At 43.6% G+C, this 17,046-nt stretch overlaps 1 protein-coding gene across 1 annotated transcript; it reads left to right on the forward strand.

Annotated features, from left to right (window-relative positions):
* The first annotated feature begins 656 nt into the window (after positions 1 to 656).
* LOC148035548 (1-aminocyclopropane-1-carboxylate oxidase homolog 10-like) lies at positions 657 to 3,186 on the forward strand. The gene is made up of 4 exons (XM_087677505.1): positions 657 to 1,267; positions 1,654 to 1,850; positions 2,018 to 2,351; positions 2,472 to 3,186. Exons 1-4 carry the CDS (start codon positions 812 to 814, stop codon positions 2,718 to 2,720), a joined length of 1,236 nt encoding a protein of 411 aa, XP_087533631.1. The 5' UTR covers positions 657 to 811; the 3' UTR covers positions 2,721 to 3,186.
* The last annotated feature ends 13,860 nt before the right edge of the window (positions 3,187 to 17,046 follow it).

Here is a 17,046-nt window from a genome sequence, read left to right on the forward strand (position 1 = left end):
TGGTGACACCAGAGCGGTCTAGGATAGAACATGCCATAAGGCAGGTTGTGGATGGAGAAGGGGGAGTTTGAAGGAATGGGAAGGAAGTAAGAGGCTTCGTGTGCAAGTGTAGTTTTGGCCGCCATACCCCTCTCTCTCTCTCTCTCTCTCTCTCTCTCTCTTTGTGCATGTGTCTTTTAGGGGCTCCATACAACCTTGCTTTTGCTTGCTACCTTGGTCTATGATAGTACAGGTTGAAGAACTATAGAGTATCTATGTTCAATATATTGCTACTTACAACTATTAATGGCCGCATGGGAGAAAGAGCTATCCAAGGTGCCAAGAGGGTCGACTTTAAGTACAAGAACATGTGGGGGGGGGTGTGTGTGTGCTCACGAGCTATGAAGATCACTCCTTTAGAGGTTTTTATCCCACCTGAAAGTAGGAATATATTTAAAAATATGGGAATGGAGGTTCGGGATCATCCTACTACTACCATCAATGTAGGCTTAGGAACTGGTTAGGCAGATCTTTCAATTATAATAATAATGTAAATTATAAGCAAGCATATTCTAAACAACAGTGAAAATTCAAGAAGCAATGTAGATACAAAATGCGGCTGGACATTAAATAAAATTTAAAGCGCGAATTTTCGTGAACACGGTTGGAAGTTGGAAGACAGATATGTGGAAGCCAGTCTTCCACTCGTCAAGCGACGACACACACGCACACACGAGAGGGAGAGACGGGGAGAAAGCAATGATAGTGTCTTCCGATGCGTAAGTCTCCGTAATTTGTATTCATGGAATTGCCCCAGTGACGATGAAGGAACATGGAGTGCAGGGCGTGCCCGAGAAGTAGCGCAAGCCTACATTTTGGCGAGGAGAAGAGCTGCCTTCTGCTGCCTTCAACCTTCCAATCACGGCTTCATGTTCTTCTTCATCGTCACCATCATCATCGAGGAAAGGCACTGCGTCTCAGTGTCGTTGCGATGGCGTCCTCGGCTGCATCTCCTCAGAGAGTGAACGATACGGACCCCCTCTCCGACATGACCGGCTTGAAAGAGCTCGTGGATGCAGGCATTACCCATGTTCCCCAAAAATACATCCATCGCGATCAGTCCATCCGATACATCAAAGAAGAAGGCCCCCTTCATCTGGAGGTGCCTGTCATTGATGTTTCCCCTTTGTTCTTCAACAGTAGCTGCCCCGATATTGCTTCTGCGGCGCTTCGAATGGCCACCATAGCCGAAATTGGCCATGCTTGCAAAGATTGGGGCTTCTTCCAAGTGAGTATCCGTTCTTAATCTCTCATCGTGTTCATGTGTCATATTGCTTATTTCTGTTAGCTTTCCTATTGTAAGGATTTTCTTAATATTTCATCATGTGTAATGCTTGATGATACAATCTGCATCATTTGATGTCAGTTTTCCTTGGGGATGTAAATTTCATCATTATGCTGTTGGTAGTTCTTTATTGGAAGGTCTTCATATCATGCACACGTTGTCCAGCATCCTCATGTATTACCTTGTTGATACTTGATTGCTTAGTTGGGGTTTGCCTTTCATGATGCATCGTATTTTTTGTTAATTCATACCTCTCATGTTTCCTTTCTTCTTCCATGGCCGTGTGGGGGTGTTGCTCATGTAGAAGCATTAACTGTTTTGCTGCACAGGTAGTCAACCACAGAGTGCCTGGAATTTCACTGATGGAGGATGTTCTGGCAGCAGCACACAAGTTCTTCAATGATCTTCCTGCAGAGGAGAGGAAACCTTATTACCTAGATGATCCCAGGAAGAAGCGAGCGTGGGGGGCCAATTGGAAAGAGACCATACGATGTGAAAGCTCCTCAAGCGCACCGGATTTTTGCATGTCTGTACTGTCTCTGTACCCTCATCAGTTTATCAGTTTATGTCATGTCCTCAACTGATACCAAGAAGGGCTTGCTTATCTCCTGAAAACTCTTTCTTGAGAAAAGGTTGTTTGTTCTCTTATTTATAGGCTCAGGGCTATCTCTCAGTCATTTCTAACATCACCAGGGAACCAGCTTTGAAGTACAAGGAGGGAGTAAAGGAACTTGCCCTGACAATATATGGAGCCATTCTGGAGTCTTTGGGAGTGACTCCTGATGACAGTATCATGACGAAGGACAGGCAAAAGCACATTGCCATGTGCAACATGCTGATGCACTACTACCCCCCATGTCCTGAACCGAGCCTCACCTTTGGCCTCAGCGAGCACACAGATGCAGGCTTTATCACAGTCCTGCTACAAGATCAAGTGGGGGGGCTAGAGGTGTTCAAAGATGGGCAATGGATTCCTTCCAAGCCCATCCCCAATGCTCTCACCATCAACTTGGCAGACCAAATGGAGGTCAACTTCTTTGATATGTGCATATTTCCTTAAGGAAATTAGGTGCTTCAATTTTACACAAAGCAAAAAGCGTACTTAGTTTGACTATTTGTAGAATTGATTAGTTCATCTTCTGATCAGATCTTGACAAATGGGCGTTACGCAAGTGTGCTACACAGAGTGGGTACCAATGCAGAACAACCTCGCATCTCCGTACCGTGCTTTCTTGCTCCCTCCATGGACTGCAAAATTGGTCCTCTTGAGCAGCTGATAGATGGCAGCAACCCTCCCGTCTACAAGGAGGTGGTTTTCAAGGACTACATTCAGCATTACATGCAAGTGAGGTTTGCAGACACAGCCACAAGTGGCACGGATTTTGCAAAGATTTAACACGAAGTGGGGATGTTGACACGCAATGGACACCATTGTCGTGGTTCTTTCTTTGTCCATGCACAAGCACATTATTTGATCTCTCATTACCACAGGGAGAAGATTCCTGGCCTCTAGCATAAGATAGACACCATCTCAACCAAAGTGTGCAGGATCTATGGTTTTTATATTTGATTCTAGATTCCATGTGCACTTGCGCTTTATCAGCACACAAAATGATCACAACTTCAAAGTTTATAGATGGAAGGTTGAAGCAAGTCGAAGCTGTCAAATATCGCAAAAAACAAAAGCAAGGCACAGCATATGCTTATGATGTATGATCAGGCAGCCAATAATGTCACATATGTATATCCATGATAAGACTGAAATGGAGATCTCAGTCTTCCATTATCACTTGGCAAAATTCAAGCAACATTTTCTTTATAGTGTTAATGTCAATAGTAATTTCTTTCCACCGATGCATATGCTATTCATGACGTTATAGACTCTTTAAGGGTATTACTCCTCATAGTGTTGTACACAACTATCTATTCAAATTTGTAACTTAAGGCCAACAAAAGCACTCATGAAATTGTGCATCTATTCATGACGTTATAGACTCTTTAAGAAGGGTATGGCTTCTCATATTGTTGCACACGTCTGTCTATTCAAATTTGTAATTTAAGGCAAACAAAAGCACTCATGAAAATGTTTGAGAGTATCTCTAATGTTTAAACTACATTTTGAACTCATCATTAGACAAGTTGGAAGATTAGATGCCTCTAAATGATTCATCATTTTTGCTAGGCATAGAGGATATTGAATTACATAACCTGCAACTTGAGCATGAGACTACATTTAGGAAGCAAGTGAATTTGCTACATTGTGTAGCGACAACATGAAGTTAATGAATGGATCATCAATTAGAGTTTGAAATTGTTTGTGTAGCTTCATTAATATTAGTAAGAATCAGACACTTGAAGATAAAATGATGTATAGCTTCTTAAGAAAAGAGGTTGTAGTCTATGTGGTAAATATTAAAATTTCAAAGTCAAGATGCATAATTGCAACAGTTTATAGATGGTGTGAAATTTATTTGACATTAAAGAGGTGGTCAAACGACCTAGTGTTGGAAGCTACATAGTAATAATAATCTCCCAATTCTGAAATGGAATTGGTCATGTTACATCTTAATGTGTAATTTGGAAATTTCCTAGTACAATAGTAACAACTAGCTTCACCTCCTCTCTGAGTAGTTTGACTAGCTCTACTAGAAGTTTCCGACCCAATCAAATGAGCAAGTGGGGTTTTCTTGAGAAGTATCATAATATAAATGTCTCTCTTTACCTTGAGCTAGAATTATTTGAGGTTCTTGAGGACAAGTTCAAGTTATCTACAAGGTAGATTGCTTATTAGGTTTGGTGTACTTCTCATAACTTATCAATGGATTTAAGGTCTTTTGAGCTTCACGTCAATTAGCTAGCCTTTATTTGACATGGTTGAGGTAAAATGATGGTGCTTTACCTCAAGTCGATCTAATAGTTCAATGATGGATTTAAGGTCTTTTGAGCCTCACGTTAGTCAACTAGCCGTTATTTGACATGTGAGGTAAAATGATGGCACTTTACCTGAGATATTTAGTTGGGATCTATCTAGGTCTAAACAAGCTCACATGCAAGGGATCGGTGTTTCTTAAAATCTAGCTACTATTAAGCATATTATTCATGACTTTCACAATGTTTATAGTATCAACATTGATGAATTGAGAGTTCCAAGCTGTGCTTGAGGTAAATCACTTGAAGCAAGATGATGTAAGTTTCACAGTCAACTTAATCTCAAGTTGTGCAAGGCAAGTGCTCAAGGTTGTAGCTGCTTGTGCTAGTGAAGCTCTAGCTAGTTGCTGACATAAACCCATCTAAGTATGCAATTGTTAGGGTTGAAATACAACTAAGATCTTTAGCTCAAGGCAAGATACAGGGAGTCCTTTGGGTCTATGAATTTCAAGAATCATCAAGGAAAGCCCTTAGATATCAAAACTAAGTCATATGACCATCCAATATTGAGGTATACATTTGAGGAACAAGGAAGTGCTTGGGATATGATTGCGAGTTGGCTTTAGGTAAGATGGGAATTTAGATCAAGGCAATTATGGTACTTTCCCTTGAGACAAGATGTCTTAGTGTGTAGGGGTTTCAAAAGCACAAGGTAATCTACTCTAGCTCTAGACATTGTGGACTATGTATAGTCACTCCAGACCTTTGGATGCAAGGAGTAAATTCCATGCTTGCAGTATAAAAGGATGTAGGTTTGAGATAGTTTTACATCAATGTGAAAGTGTTTGTGTATAAAGGTCTCAATGCTTAAGGCAACTTCAAGCATAGTATGCGTGTGACCATGTTGAGTATATGAGTCAAGAGTCTCAAGCTATGGATTGGTACTAAAGAATATTTTTATACAAAGAGCTAGGCTTAAGCTATAAGGATCGCCTTGAGGAAAATCCTTTAAGGTCCAATTGAAGGCAATAAAATACAAAGTAATTGCATGTTCACACTTGCATTGTTAATTTCCCTCCAAGGTGTTATATGCTCATCAAGGAAATGCTTTAAGTTTCGAGAGCTTTCGAAAAAGCTATGGGTTTTGACTCGAGATATAAGGCTGGCTTAAACTCAACACAAGGATAGTTTGATGATTTGGGGCCTAAAAAGGCAGCCTAAGGTACACATCACAAAGAAATGATTTTTCTTAGAAAGTATAAGTCATATGAACAAAGTTGTCATGAAGCATTTAGTCTAGCTTTTCCGCTAACTCTAAGAAATTAGTGTTCAGTGCAAAAGCTAGAAAATTAGTATTGTGCACATCTTTAGCACATAATTTGTACTCTCCTACCTTGAGGATCTCTCTTGGGCCCCCCACCTAGCATGAAGGTGAGTTTTCATGTCCACCTAGTAGGAGGGTGAGTTTTCATGCAAGAGAGCTTGGGCCTCTTTAAGTGCCTAGTTCATTGTCCATACCATCCCGATTTTAGCTACATATTTTTGGCCATGTGCATAATATCAATACATGCTTTGGCTATGGCTTCTTGGCCTATTTCTTTGTTAACTATTTTATTCTATGGTATCAGACCTTAAGCTTTAGATCCATGTCTAGGGCCGTTTTCTATTCAAAATTCCACATCATACAAGCTACATGTGGTCTTGACATGTGAATGGGATATCTTTGTGACTAGCAACTATTATAGATAATTGAGGTTTTATATGAAGTTATCTAGAGCAGATCTAGACAACAATGAGGATCAAGTGTATTAGTTATGTCCTCTAGACTTTCAAATGCATCGGCTACCTTCAAAGCTTGGATGAACAAAATATTATAGTTTTTCTTGTTCAAAACAACCCTTGTATTTTGTGATGACATATTCATATCTAGCAAGAATATAGAAGGCCATTTACAACATATGAGACATGTCTTTGACATATTGAGAGAGTATAAATTGTTTATGAAAGAAAGCAAGTGTATTGTCATGGCAAATGAAGTGGAATATTTGGGTTACATAGCTGGGGAAAAAGGGATCATGGTAGATCCAAAGAAGGTCCAATGTATCAAAGATTAGCATATTCTTACCAACTCCAGTTCATTGAGAGGATTTCTTGGTCTTTCTTCATTCTATTGGCTCTTCATAAAGAATCAGGCTCATGTAGCCACTCTACTCATTAACGGATTGAAGTGCGAGACTTTCTTTTGGGATGTTACAGCACAAAAGAGCTTCAAATTAGCTAAAATCACTTCTTATTTCAGCACCCATTATGGTATGCTCAAACTTCTCTAAGGAGTTTGCTATATATGCGGATACTAGTATTCATGGCATTGGGGTTGTTTTGTATCAAAATCATGGTGTGATTGCTTATGAGAGTAAAAATCTCAATGAGAAGGAAAGAGAACTCTATATAAATAAGAAATGCTTGCTATTCTCCATGCCATTAAGAAATGACATCATTATCTCTATGGTAGCCACTTCAAAGTTAAGAGTGAACATAGGGTTTTGAAATGCTCCCTTTTCCAACCCAACCTATCTCCCAAGCAAAAGTGGTGGTTAGCTACTCTCCAAAGTAATGATTTTGAGATATCTTACATGGTTGGAAAATATAATATAGTGGCTAATGCACTTTCTAGGATGTGGGCATGCTCAATATCTACTATATCTACCATCCATAAAGATTGAATTTAAGACATCCAAGAGGAGTAATTGATGAATGAACATGCTACAAATATGATACAAAAGTTACAATAAGGTAATGGAGAAGAGTTTTGAACTTCAAATGGTATAATGGACTCCTATGGTTCAAAGAAAGAGTTTATTTGGTATATCAAGTCACGTTCACGTACTGTATATTTCAAGAGGCATTCTTTTGCTATGCCAAATCACTTTCAAGTATTGTATATTTCAAGAAGCATTCTTTTTCTTTCACTAGTCATCTTGGTTTGTTCAAGTCTTTTAACAAATTTCACATCTGTAGGCACTATCTTGATGCTACATCACTTATAAGCAACTGTCTGTGCATGCACGCACATGTGCGCACGCACGAGAGAGAGAGAGAGAGAGAGAGAGAGAGAGAGAGAGAGAGAGAGAGAGAGAGAGAGAGAGAGAGAGAGAGAGAGAGAGAGAATGTGTGTGTGTTTTTCCCATGATGATTGCAACCTCCCTTCACCTTTAAAGAAACACCTCTCTTCCTTCCTTGAATATGAAACCTCCCTTGCACCTATCACATAGGCTTGGGAGTCTTCTAGTATACCAAACCTTTCTTCCTTATGGCACATAGACTTAGAAGCCTTCTACTTGGTTTAGATTTGCAAGGAAAATCTCTAGATAGAATAGAAGTCCAACAAATTGTTAAGTTTCAACTAAGTGCAACCAGGTTTAGTTGATTGCATTCTATATCTACATTTTTCTTTAATTTTTACTAGAGTTTAGGAGATAATATGCTTGCTTAATATTGTGAATTTAAGGAAAAAGTGAACATAGATTTCATACCAACAACAACTTGGGGTAGCCCTAGTTAAGGGCTCATTGGAAATGCTCTAAGAGGAGGAACATGAGGAAGAGCTAAACAAATCCATGTCTTCTTCTTGATCTTGTCTACCTTACTTCAACTCGATCAAGTAACAAAACCATAAACCCTACCTCTCTTTGATGTGTGTGTGTGTGTGTGTGTGTGTGGGTGCGCGTGCGTGCGTGCGCACACGCATGCGTGCGTGTGCGTGCGTGCATGCATGAGTGCATGCGTGCATGTGTGCGTGTGTGCGCATAGCCATTTGCATCTACAATTGGCATAACCTTGCCGCTATCAAGCAATCCCCTGCCATCTAAGATGGTGTCTCTAACTTAGAGATAGAGAGGCACAATTAGACACCTACCCTCCCACCATTTTGATAACCCTAGCTCCTTCCTTGCACTTTCATGAATTTGGCAAAATAGGAGTAGTAAAATGAAGTAGCTTTTATACTAATACCAACTTGGGGTAGCCCTAGTTGAGGGCTAATTGATTGCTGTTGGAGTAAGTAGTGACATAGCCCCATTCGCGGGTTAAATTGCTGAGGTTATTGGTAGGTATGGTGGCTTGACCCAACTAGAGAGAGAGAGAGAGAGAGAGAGAGAGAGAGAGAGAGAGAGAGAGAGAGAGAGAGAGAGAGAGAGAGAGAGAGAGAGAGAGAGAGAGAGAGAGAGAGAGAGAGAGAGAGAGAGAGAGAGAGAGAGCGAGAGCGAGAGCGAGAGAGAGAGAGAGAGAGAGAGAGAGAGAGAGAGAGAGAGAGAGAGAGAGAGAGAGAGAGAGAGAGAGAGAGAGAGAGAGAGAGAGAGAGAGAGGGAGGGAGGGAGGGAGGTTTTCTAGATGTCCTTGTGAAGTTTGAACTGACGCAAAGGTCACACTTAAGTATGAGGATGTGATAATGCTAGTGACTGGCAAGAAGGTCACGAATGCAGAGGTAGAGACCATCGCCCCAAAGATGGCATAGAAAGGGAGTGCCCAAGTAGGGGAGTATCCTCGCCCTAGGCGCCAACTCGAGGCAATAACCAAAGTCAAGGAGTGGGTAAAGGAAGCCCAGGAGCACCTCCACGACGCTGAGCCTATCTTAGAGGACGAGATCGAGGAACTCTCTAGCGTGAGCACACTAGTCTAACCTACACGACCAAGGTCGAGAGACGCACCCATGCCACAGGCGGTGCCACCTAGGCCAAGTTTAGATGCTACGGGCCAGCCAATTAGTCAAGACCAATGTCCAAGAAGCACAAACCTAGGAGAGAGGCAAGCAACCAACAACCTCCTCGCGACATTAGTGACCACCCCAGTGATTGAGTTTAGAAGACTTGCTCAGGCATCACCCCATGCTATGGCACGAGTTGAAACACGGGGTGGAAGAACCGATAGAGCATGTTGCCGCCGCTGACTTGCAAGATCACGATGCAGTCACGCAAATACCCAGCTTGATACTTCACTTAGTGCCAAATTCACTACACATCAATGCCTTCTAAGAAGGCACTGAGATGCACATAGTCTTGCCTATCCTAGCCCTAGGAGATGTAACACAGAAGGGAATCGTAGATACTGGGGCAGGAGTGTGTGTGTTGAGCCATACTGTGCTCCAGGCTTGGGGAAACCCGCATATCACATCACTCTAGCTAACGGAATGAAAGTTAGGCCATTTGGACTCTTGAAGCATAGTAGGCCGACCCTCGATGAGGAATCGAGTTGTCGAAGATTGGGGCAACGGTCTATCTTCTTAGGAAATCGAACGCAAGTAGTGAGGGTTGAGATGGGCACTTTGAAGACGACCCCCATCGACCTCGATGCCATCTCTGCCATGCTCAAGGGTGATGTGCTAGTAAAGAAATCGTACGGGCCATTAACCAAGTACATCCCTTGCCCTGAGGATGAGCGAGATTGGATGCACGTCCTAGTGACCATCGATCTTCCATTCTCAGATGAAGAGGAGACGTACAAACAGGCTGCAAAAACTATGAGCATGTCAAAGAAGGAGCCCATAGTGCCACTTTGCATGATGGCTTGCACGATGGCCAGGAGCTCAAGCAGCCAACCAAGACCTATCTCTTTCTATATCCCTAGCAATAGTCTGGAACTTCACAAGATCCTAGAATACCTAACAGGAAGATTAATAGGCAACCCCGTTGCTAATCTCAAGTCCCTCAAAGATCTGTTGGACAAGCCTAAGTGGAAATGGACTAAGGTGCACGATCTGAACTTAATGTACAGTTGGGCCTTAGTCATCGACGAAGGACAGGCTAGAGACAAGAGTCCAGGGGATGATGAGCAGTCAGAAGGTGATGCTTTTGACAATGAGTACGATGATTGCCTCTCTGTTAGCGAGAAGAGCGAGGAAGAAATAGACACCGTAGAATACGACACTGAAGGAAGGGTGATAGAGAAGATAAGAGCGGACTCCAAGCCTCAGAAAGGGAGTGCTTACAAGATTGAGAGAGGAGGCATGCAGATGGAGTTTGATCATGGAGCACGTGGGAGCAATAGATTACAAACACGTAGGGATAAACCAACCACTGGTAGTGCCTTGCTTAGGATGGACTCACCCACCAAGATACGACCACCAAGGGAGACTCCCTCCTCTAGTGAGGATTGTGAGTTTAATTTCGAATAGAAGGTTAGTGCTACGGAGAGTGACCCAGAGATACCCCGACCTCCTAGGACCAAGGGCACCAAGGGGGACCTACCAATCCACCTAAGGCATAGACGATTGAAGGAAGAAAGGAGAGGACAGACGAAGGAATTGGAGGTAGAACATCAGAAGAAACCACATGACCTACCAAAACATTTCATGAAGTTTAAGAAAGGTGACAGTGTAGTGATCTTGCTTGGGACGAAAAGAAAAGGATAGACAAGTGAGTCAATCGAGGGACCCACCAAGGTCAAATAAGTCAACCTGGCAGGGCAAGGTGAGAAGCCTTAACCTATGTTTAGCTGATGACCTGACCGAGGGGAAGAGGCCAGTCTCATTGCGCTCTTCCAAGAGTACGTGGTCGTGTTCACCTGGTCCTTAGATGAGCTCAAAGGATTGGATCCTAGAGTGGTGACGTATAACATACCAATGGCCCCTGATGCGATGCTTGTAAAACAACGACTATACCCTATGAATCCAAAACATGCCCAAGCCGTGAATGAGAAAATTGATAAGCTAATGAAGGCAAGATTCATCTACAAAATAGAGCACACGGACTGGGTATCACCGATCGTGATAGTCATGAAGAAGAATGGGAAGATCTGAGTGTGTGTGAACTATAAGAAGGTTAACACTGCGACAAAAAGGGATAATTACCCATTACCATACATGGAGCACATGCTCAAAAGGGTAGTAGGTAAAGAGGCATACAACTTTTTGGACGGCTTCTCAGGATACAACCAGGTGCAAGCACATTCCAATGATAGGCACAAGACCACATTTGCCATTGAGTGGGGTATCTTCGCTTATATCGTAATGCCCTTTGGGTTAATGAGCGCACCTGCAACCTTTCAATGTCTAATGTGTACCATCTTCAAAGATATGCTTAGACGAGAGCTAGAGATGTTTGTAGATGACCTATGTGTGCACTCTAGCTAGGCAAAACACTTGGAGAAGCTACGAGCAGTCTTTGAACGATGCAGGATTTACAACCTATCATTGAACTCCTTGAAGTGCCAGTTCTGGGTCAAGCATGGATGCATCCTAGGGAACATGGTATCCAAGAATGGCATAGCCACTGACTTTTTGAAAGTCAAGGTCATAAGGGAGTTCGGTGTTTTTTAGGCCACACTGAATACTATCGCGCTTCATGTTGAATTACGCATTGATTGCAAGACCATTGTATAAGCTACTGATCATGTTCAAGTGGATTGATGAGTGCCAATGAGCATATGAGCCTCAAACTAGAACATCACCTTCCATGTGCATGATATAAACGCGTCTAAATTTGCTATTGGAGCTGTCTTGTGCCAGCCTGGTGAACATAACTTGGATTACCTCGTGAGTTTTGCTAGTAGGCATCTCACTGACATAGAGATGAATTACTCCACCACAGAAAGGGAGGGGTTGGCTATGGTATTCGCTATGAAGAATTTTCGACACTACCTCCTAGCCATGACTTTCACCTTTTTTGTAGGCCATCAAGCCTTGCTATATCTTGTAAATAAACCTTGTGCTATTGGATGCATCGCTAGATGGTTGCTTCTTCTTCTGGATTTTGACTTCTCTATGGTTGTATGCAAGGGGGCAAGCAGCACTACATGGCTCATCACATGTCCCGAATACCCACAGGAGAAGCCGCTGGACGGACAATTTGCCGGACGCTCACCTCTTTGGCATGTTTAATGAGAAAGATTTGTTTAAAGCTGATCTAACTCCGTACTGGGTAGATGATATAGTCCAAGTTCTAGAGCACGGTCTACCTAAGAGACCTATCGAGAAGGCCATGCTTAGGAGACTTTCTAAAAATCCAACCTTACCAATTAATAGCCAGTCAACTTTATAGGTTAGGGAAAAATGGGTTGCTACAACAATGTGTGTGCGAGCATGAGATGCGCAATATATTCTGAGTGAAGCACATGGTGGGATTGCTGGAGGGCACTTCAGTGGGGATACAACGGCCCGTAAGGTGCTGCAATCTCAGTTGTGGTGGCCCACCCTATTTTGCGATGCTGCTAAGTTTCTAAAGCATTGCGATGAGTGCCAAAGGACAAGGTGGGGAAGATATCAGTCGAGAACCGAATGGTGTAGTCCCTGGTCGCGACTGTTTCCAAAATGCTTTCGAACAATGCATAAAATTCCTCCTTGTCTCAAGCTGCCCTCTCCTCTTTCGAGCACCTAGTGCTTGAATGTCTGGTGGGGGCTTGCACGGCCGGTGTTGCCGTGCCCCATGTGCTCCCTTGAGCCCTCATCCTCTTGGCTTGGGGAGTTTTCGACCTGTGTCCTGGGCGGTGCCTCACCGACACAATCCTAGTCACTCGACCACCCGGACTCACCCTGTTCGTACAAATAGAGTAGCCCCTATGATATATAAGCTGTAGGCAATGTAGAACTTGAAACCCTTGAAGGTGAGGGCATATGCTTCTTTAATGGCAATCGCATGAAGAAGTACTACCCTCCCACACATCCAATCCATGAGCTCCCTATGCTAGAAGCCCCTGTCAATGTCTACGTAGCCACCATCACCGAACTAGAGGATGAGGACGAGGAGGTAGTAGCACTAGTATACCTGCGTATATCATGGCCACCGCCCGGTACATATACACATTTGACGCCTTGATCAATGAGGGAGGTTACTTCAATGTCTTGACTTATGCTCATTGGACCCTCATTGGTTAGCCACAGTTACAACCCACAAATGCTAAACTTAGCCCATTCAGGGGCAAGTCATATGCACTCCTAGGGAAGTGCAAGATCACAGTCTTTATTGAGTCTGAGAGCCTACCAGTCATCTTCTATGTATTGCTAAATACAAAGGATGCAGGTCAAGAATCACTGTTAGGATGCACTTTCAAGAAGCAAGCACACTGCAACGTGGACTACGATTTGCAGCATACTCACCTTTCCATTGGCAACATTCAAATCATGACAGTTTTCAGCAAAGGCAGCAAGGTGCCACCAAAGCGTGCTATGCCACCGATAGAGCTACCTAGGACCAAGCCTAAGGAGGGGGGTCATGAGTCATCACAACCCACCCAGACTACAAAACCACTGCCAACTAAGGCCATTCCCAAAGCCACATAGCCCATAGTTAAATGGGTGCCAAGGCACCATAAGCGACCTACTCATAGCAAGCAAACACAGCCTTGCAAGGCTAACAACTATCATTCAAAACCTAAGAGACCGACCTGACGCTATTGACGTAGGTGCACAATCAAGCCGCGATGGATCCTTAAAGATGTGTTGTGAGCCCAAGGATACTACAAAGGCAACAGATGGATAGGAGCATAGCTCAACCACGACCATCGTTTGCCACCCCATCTTCAGGAAGCCCCACTCCCGCTAAGCTAGGAAACCCCACTCCCGCTAAGCTAGTGAACACCCATGAAGCTCGAGCTGCAAAGCCTATAGAACCCGTGACGGTTGCGGTAAAAAAACCCCAACCAATCTATCGACCAACGCAGCAGCATGATACCTCGCAATCATCTAAGTCCAGAGAGCTTGGCACCCCAGTGGCTGTGCAAGAGGAAGGCAATGCACTATCTATGCCACTGGAGCCACCCTCAGTACCCCAAAGCAGACTGGACACATGGATCAGACTACGGAGTTACCCTTAGATACACCATTGTCTAGTCCGCTACCCCCGCTACCCCTCGAACCATCACTGTCTAGCTTAATTCCAACCCAACCACCAGCAGGTCTTAGGCCTTCCTACGAGCGACGTTCATTTCTAACGGTCGCCAAGGATCTTGCTGAGAATACAGGAGATGACTTGGTGACTTGCATCAAGCTCTTGGATAACACCTTTACCACATTCGCTAGGGGCTACGAAAGACTTGACCTCGGCTTGATTGATGAACCCCTTGCCTATGATGTTCATTCCTTAATCTGCACTTGGGAAGAATACAAGTTCATGACCGTAAAATTTCCCAAGGTCACAAAGGAGTTTATCAATAATGGTGAAATTTTGAAGGAGCATGCGCTCATCAAATGGCTAATAACACCATACCGCAAGCCCCAAAGGCCTACATCACCCATTGAGCTTAAGGAACTCACTTGCCTTGCTGACTCAGACTAATCATTCTTACAAAAATGGTGTAACCTATGCCTCCAATGAGAGAAACGGGATTGCCAAGTAATGACTAATATTGAGCAGCGACATGCAATTAAAAAAATTGAGTATGACAACTTACATAAAAAAATGTTTTGGAATGAATAGGTTGCTGTTAGAAAATTTAATGTCTCTAATTCAGCTTGTTTATTCTCTTCATGGAAGCAAAATCAATTTCCTGCTTACCAAAAGACCATATGAGGAATACTAATGTTGGACTATGGTAAATGACAGGTATCCACAATGGCAAGCCAAGATAAAGGTGGCAAGCTCCCTTTCACGGAAGAAGAGCAAACTAGGTATGGCTTGAGTGTTGAGACAAGGGGCTTTAGCCATTTCACCTTCAAACACATGCTGAACCTAGACAAGGCCATCTTGGAGGAGCCAGTTGTGAAGCCGCTAGTGGAGAAATGTGACCTCCAAAAGTATGTGGAGAAAGTGGGGCAGACGATAGACTACGGCATGTGCGCAGAATTCATGAGGAGCTTTGATGATGCAAGGAATTGCGGCACAATAATAGTCAGGACAGGAGAAGAAGAATGTTAAGTGGAGGTACCCCTAAGTGCTACAATGGTGGAGAAGGCCCTAGGTTTGGCCCCCAAGAAAGAAAAACTCCATCGAAGAGACATGTACGCAATGCTGGGTGTGAATAAGAATGATGTGCACATGGTGGACGGGATAAGTCAGGTAGATATCCCAAAGTCAGAAGTAAGGATGCAAGCAAATATGGCCCATGCTCTCTTCTCGGGACAGAGGTACAATGCATTGATGAATAAGATTGGCATGCCATTGCTGGAGAGCATAGTTGTAGGGTCCCGTGAGGAAGTAGATTGGAATGGGTTTGTTTTGAAAACCATCAAGATCTTAGCCCCGCTGTCCTAGCCACAAGCACAACATTAGCAAGAGGGGAGTCCCCAGTCTCAATGGCTAGGTCAGCATGCAAGAAGCTTGCTGCCTCCAAGGCGTCCACAATTAGATTTAGTGGGGACTTGACAGCAATCATTCAGGAAACTAGCAACAAAGGAGGGAGGAGATGATGAAAGAAGAATGGGTGGAACTAAAAAGAGCCAAAAAGAATCCAAAAGGGCATAAGAAGAACGAAGGAGGAAAGATGAGGAAGAAATGAAGAAGGTGAGAGAGGAATCACAAAAAGCCAAGGAGGAGAGAAAACAGAGAGCAGAAGAAGAGGCTAAGGAGCTAAGGAGAAAGGAGGATGAAGACATGGTAAAGGCCATGCACAGGTTTGTCAAGGAGACCCATGATGCTGGAGAGATAAAACCCCTGAGCCCACTACAGGAAGGCGAGCCCAGTGGCAGCGCGGGAGTGACCCATGGTGTTGCAGGAAGGGGCAAGACCCCACTACATCCCCCCCTTTGACTCTCACACCTCAGACTGCCACCACCACCTCCACAACACAAGAGCCAAAGCCTGCCATGGACACCACTAAACTTATTTCCATGATGTTTTTCTTATTCAGAAAAGTATAGGAGATGGTACCAGAAGCAGGAGTCAAAAGACCAGCTGCAACAGATGCAGAGTCTAGAAAAGACCCAAAAAGGCAAAGGTTGGAAGCGTCCACCACCACAACACCACCTACAATGCCCCCAGCTGTGGATTATGACACATGTGTAGCTAAACTCCTAGCCCAGCTGGAGAAGGCTAAGGAAGAGAAGAAGGCCGTAGGTGCAGAACTAGAGGCTGAAAGAGAAGTTTCTGTGGCACTAAGGATAGAGATGACACGGCAAGCTGTGGAACATCATAAAGAAATTCAAAACTTGAAAGAGCAACTCAATGCCAAGGAAAAGGAGACTCAAGAGAAGGAGGATTTGTAGAGTCGGGCTCAAGCTCAAACCGCCAAGACCCACTTACTGCTTATTGTTTCAAGCATTCATGACCGAGCACTAATGGCTATTTCTCACATAGTCGACACGCTATCTCTCTCTACGAGTGTAGTGAGCTTACCTCCATGCCCGATCAAGTTGCCTCCTCTCTTGAGCACTCCGGTAGCTCGAGGATCCAAGTGCAAGCTTCAAGCAAGCTCAATCCTTAAGCTCCACGCTCCAATCTCCATTGTCACGAGCAAGAGAAGAGAAGAGAAGAGAAGAGAAGAGAAGAGAAGAGGAGAAGATGGAGAGCTTCTCCACCACGAACCCTCACCCTCACACACTCACTTCCTCACACTCTCACACTCCCTCTCTTAGACACAAGCTCAAGCAAGCAAGAAAGAAGAAGAAGAAGAAGAAGAAGAAGAAGAAGAGCTACTTTTGACCACACACAAGAATGAGCTTCTCATTCACTTTTCCACTTTATATACAAAACCCTAAATCCATGTTGGGCGGTCATCCCCTTATCTCCTTTTTTACATGGCCGACCGTGGCCTCTAGGCTCTTTTTTCCATTGTTCTCCTATCTTCTTAGCTTCCTTTCTACCGCCCATCTACCTTTACAATTTTCACGAGTGAGATCCTGTCACTCTTAAAATAAATCATGGTGCGCCTTTGCGCTCTTTTACAAAAATATTGACTGGCTCTTTTTCTTGTATGCCTTTCTCCTTGAT

Source organism: Lygodium microphyllum, chromosome 5, assembly GCF_053477565.2.
Source record: "Lygodium microphyllum isolate KBCC chromosome 5, Lygodium_microphyllum_v1.1.10, whole genome shotgun sequence".
Classification (NCBI taxonomy): Eukaryota; Viridiplantae; Streptophyta; class Polypodiopsida; order Schizaeales; family Lygodiaceae; genus Lygodium; species Lygodium microphyllum.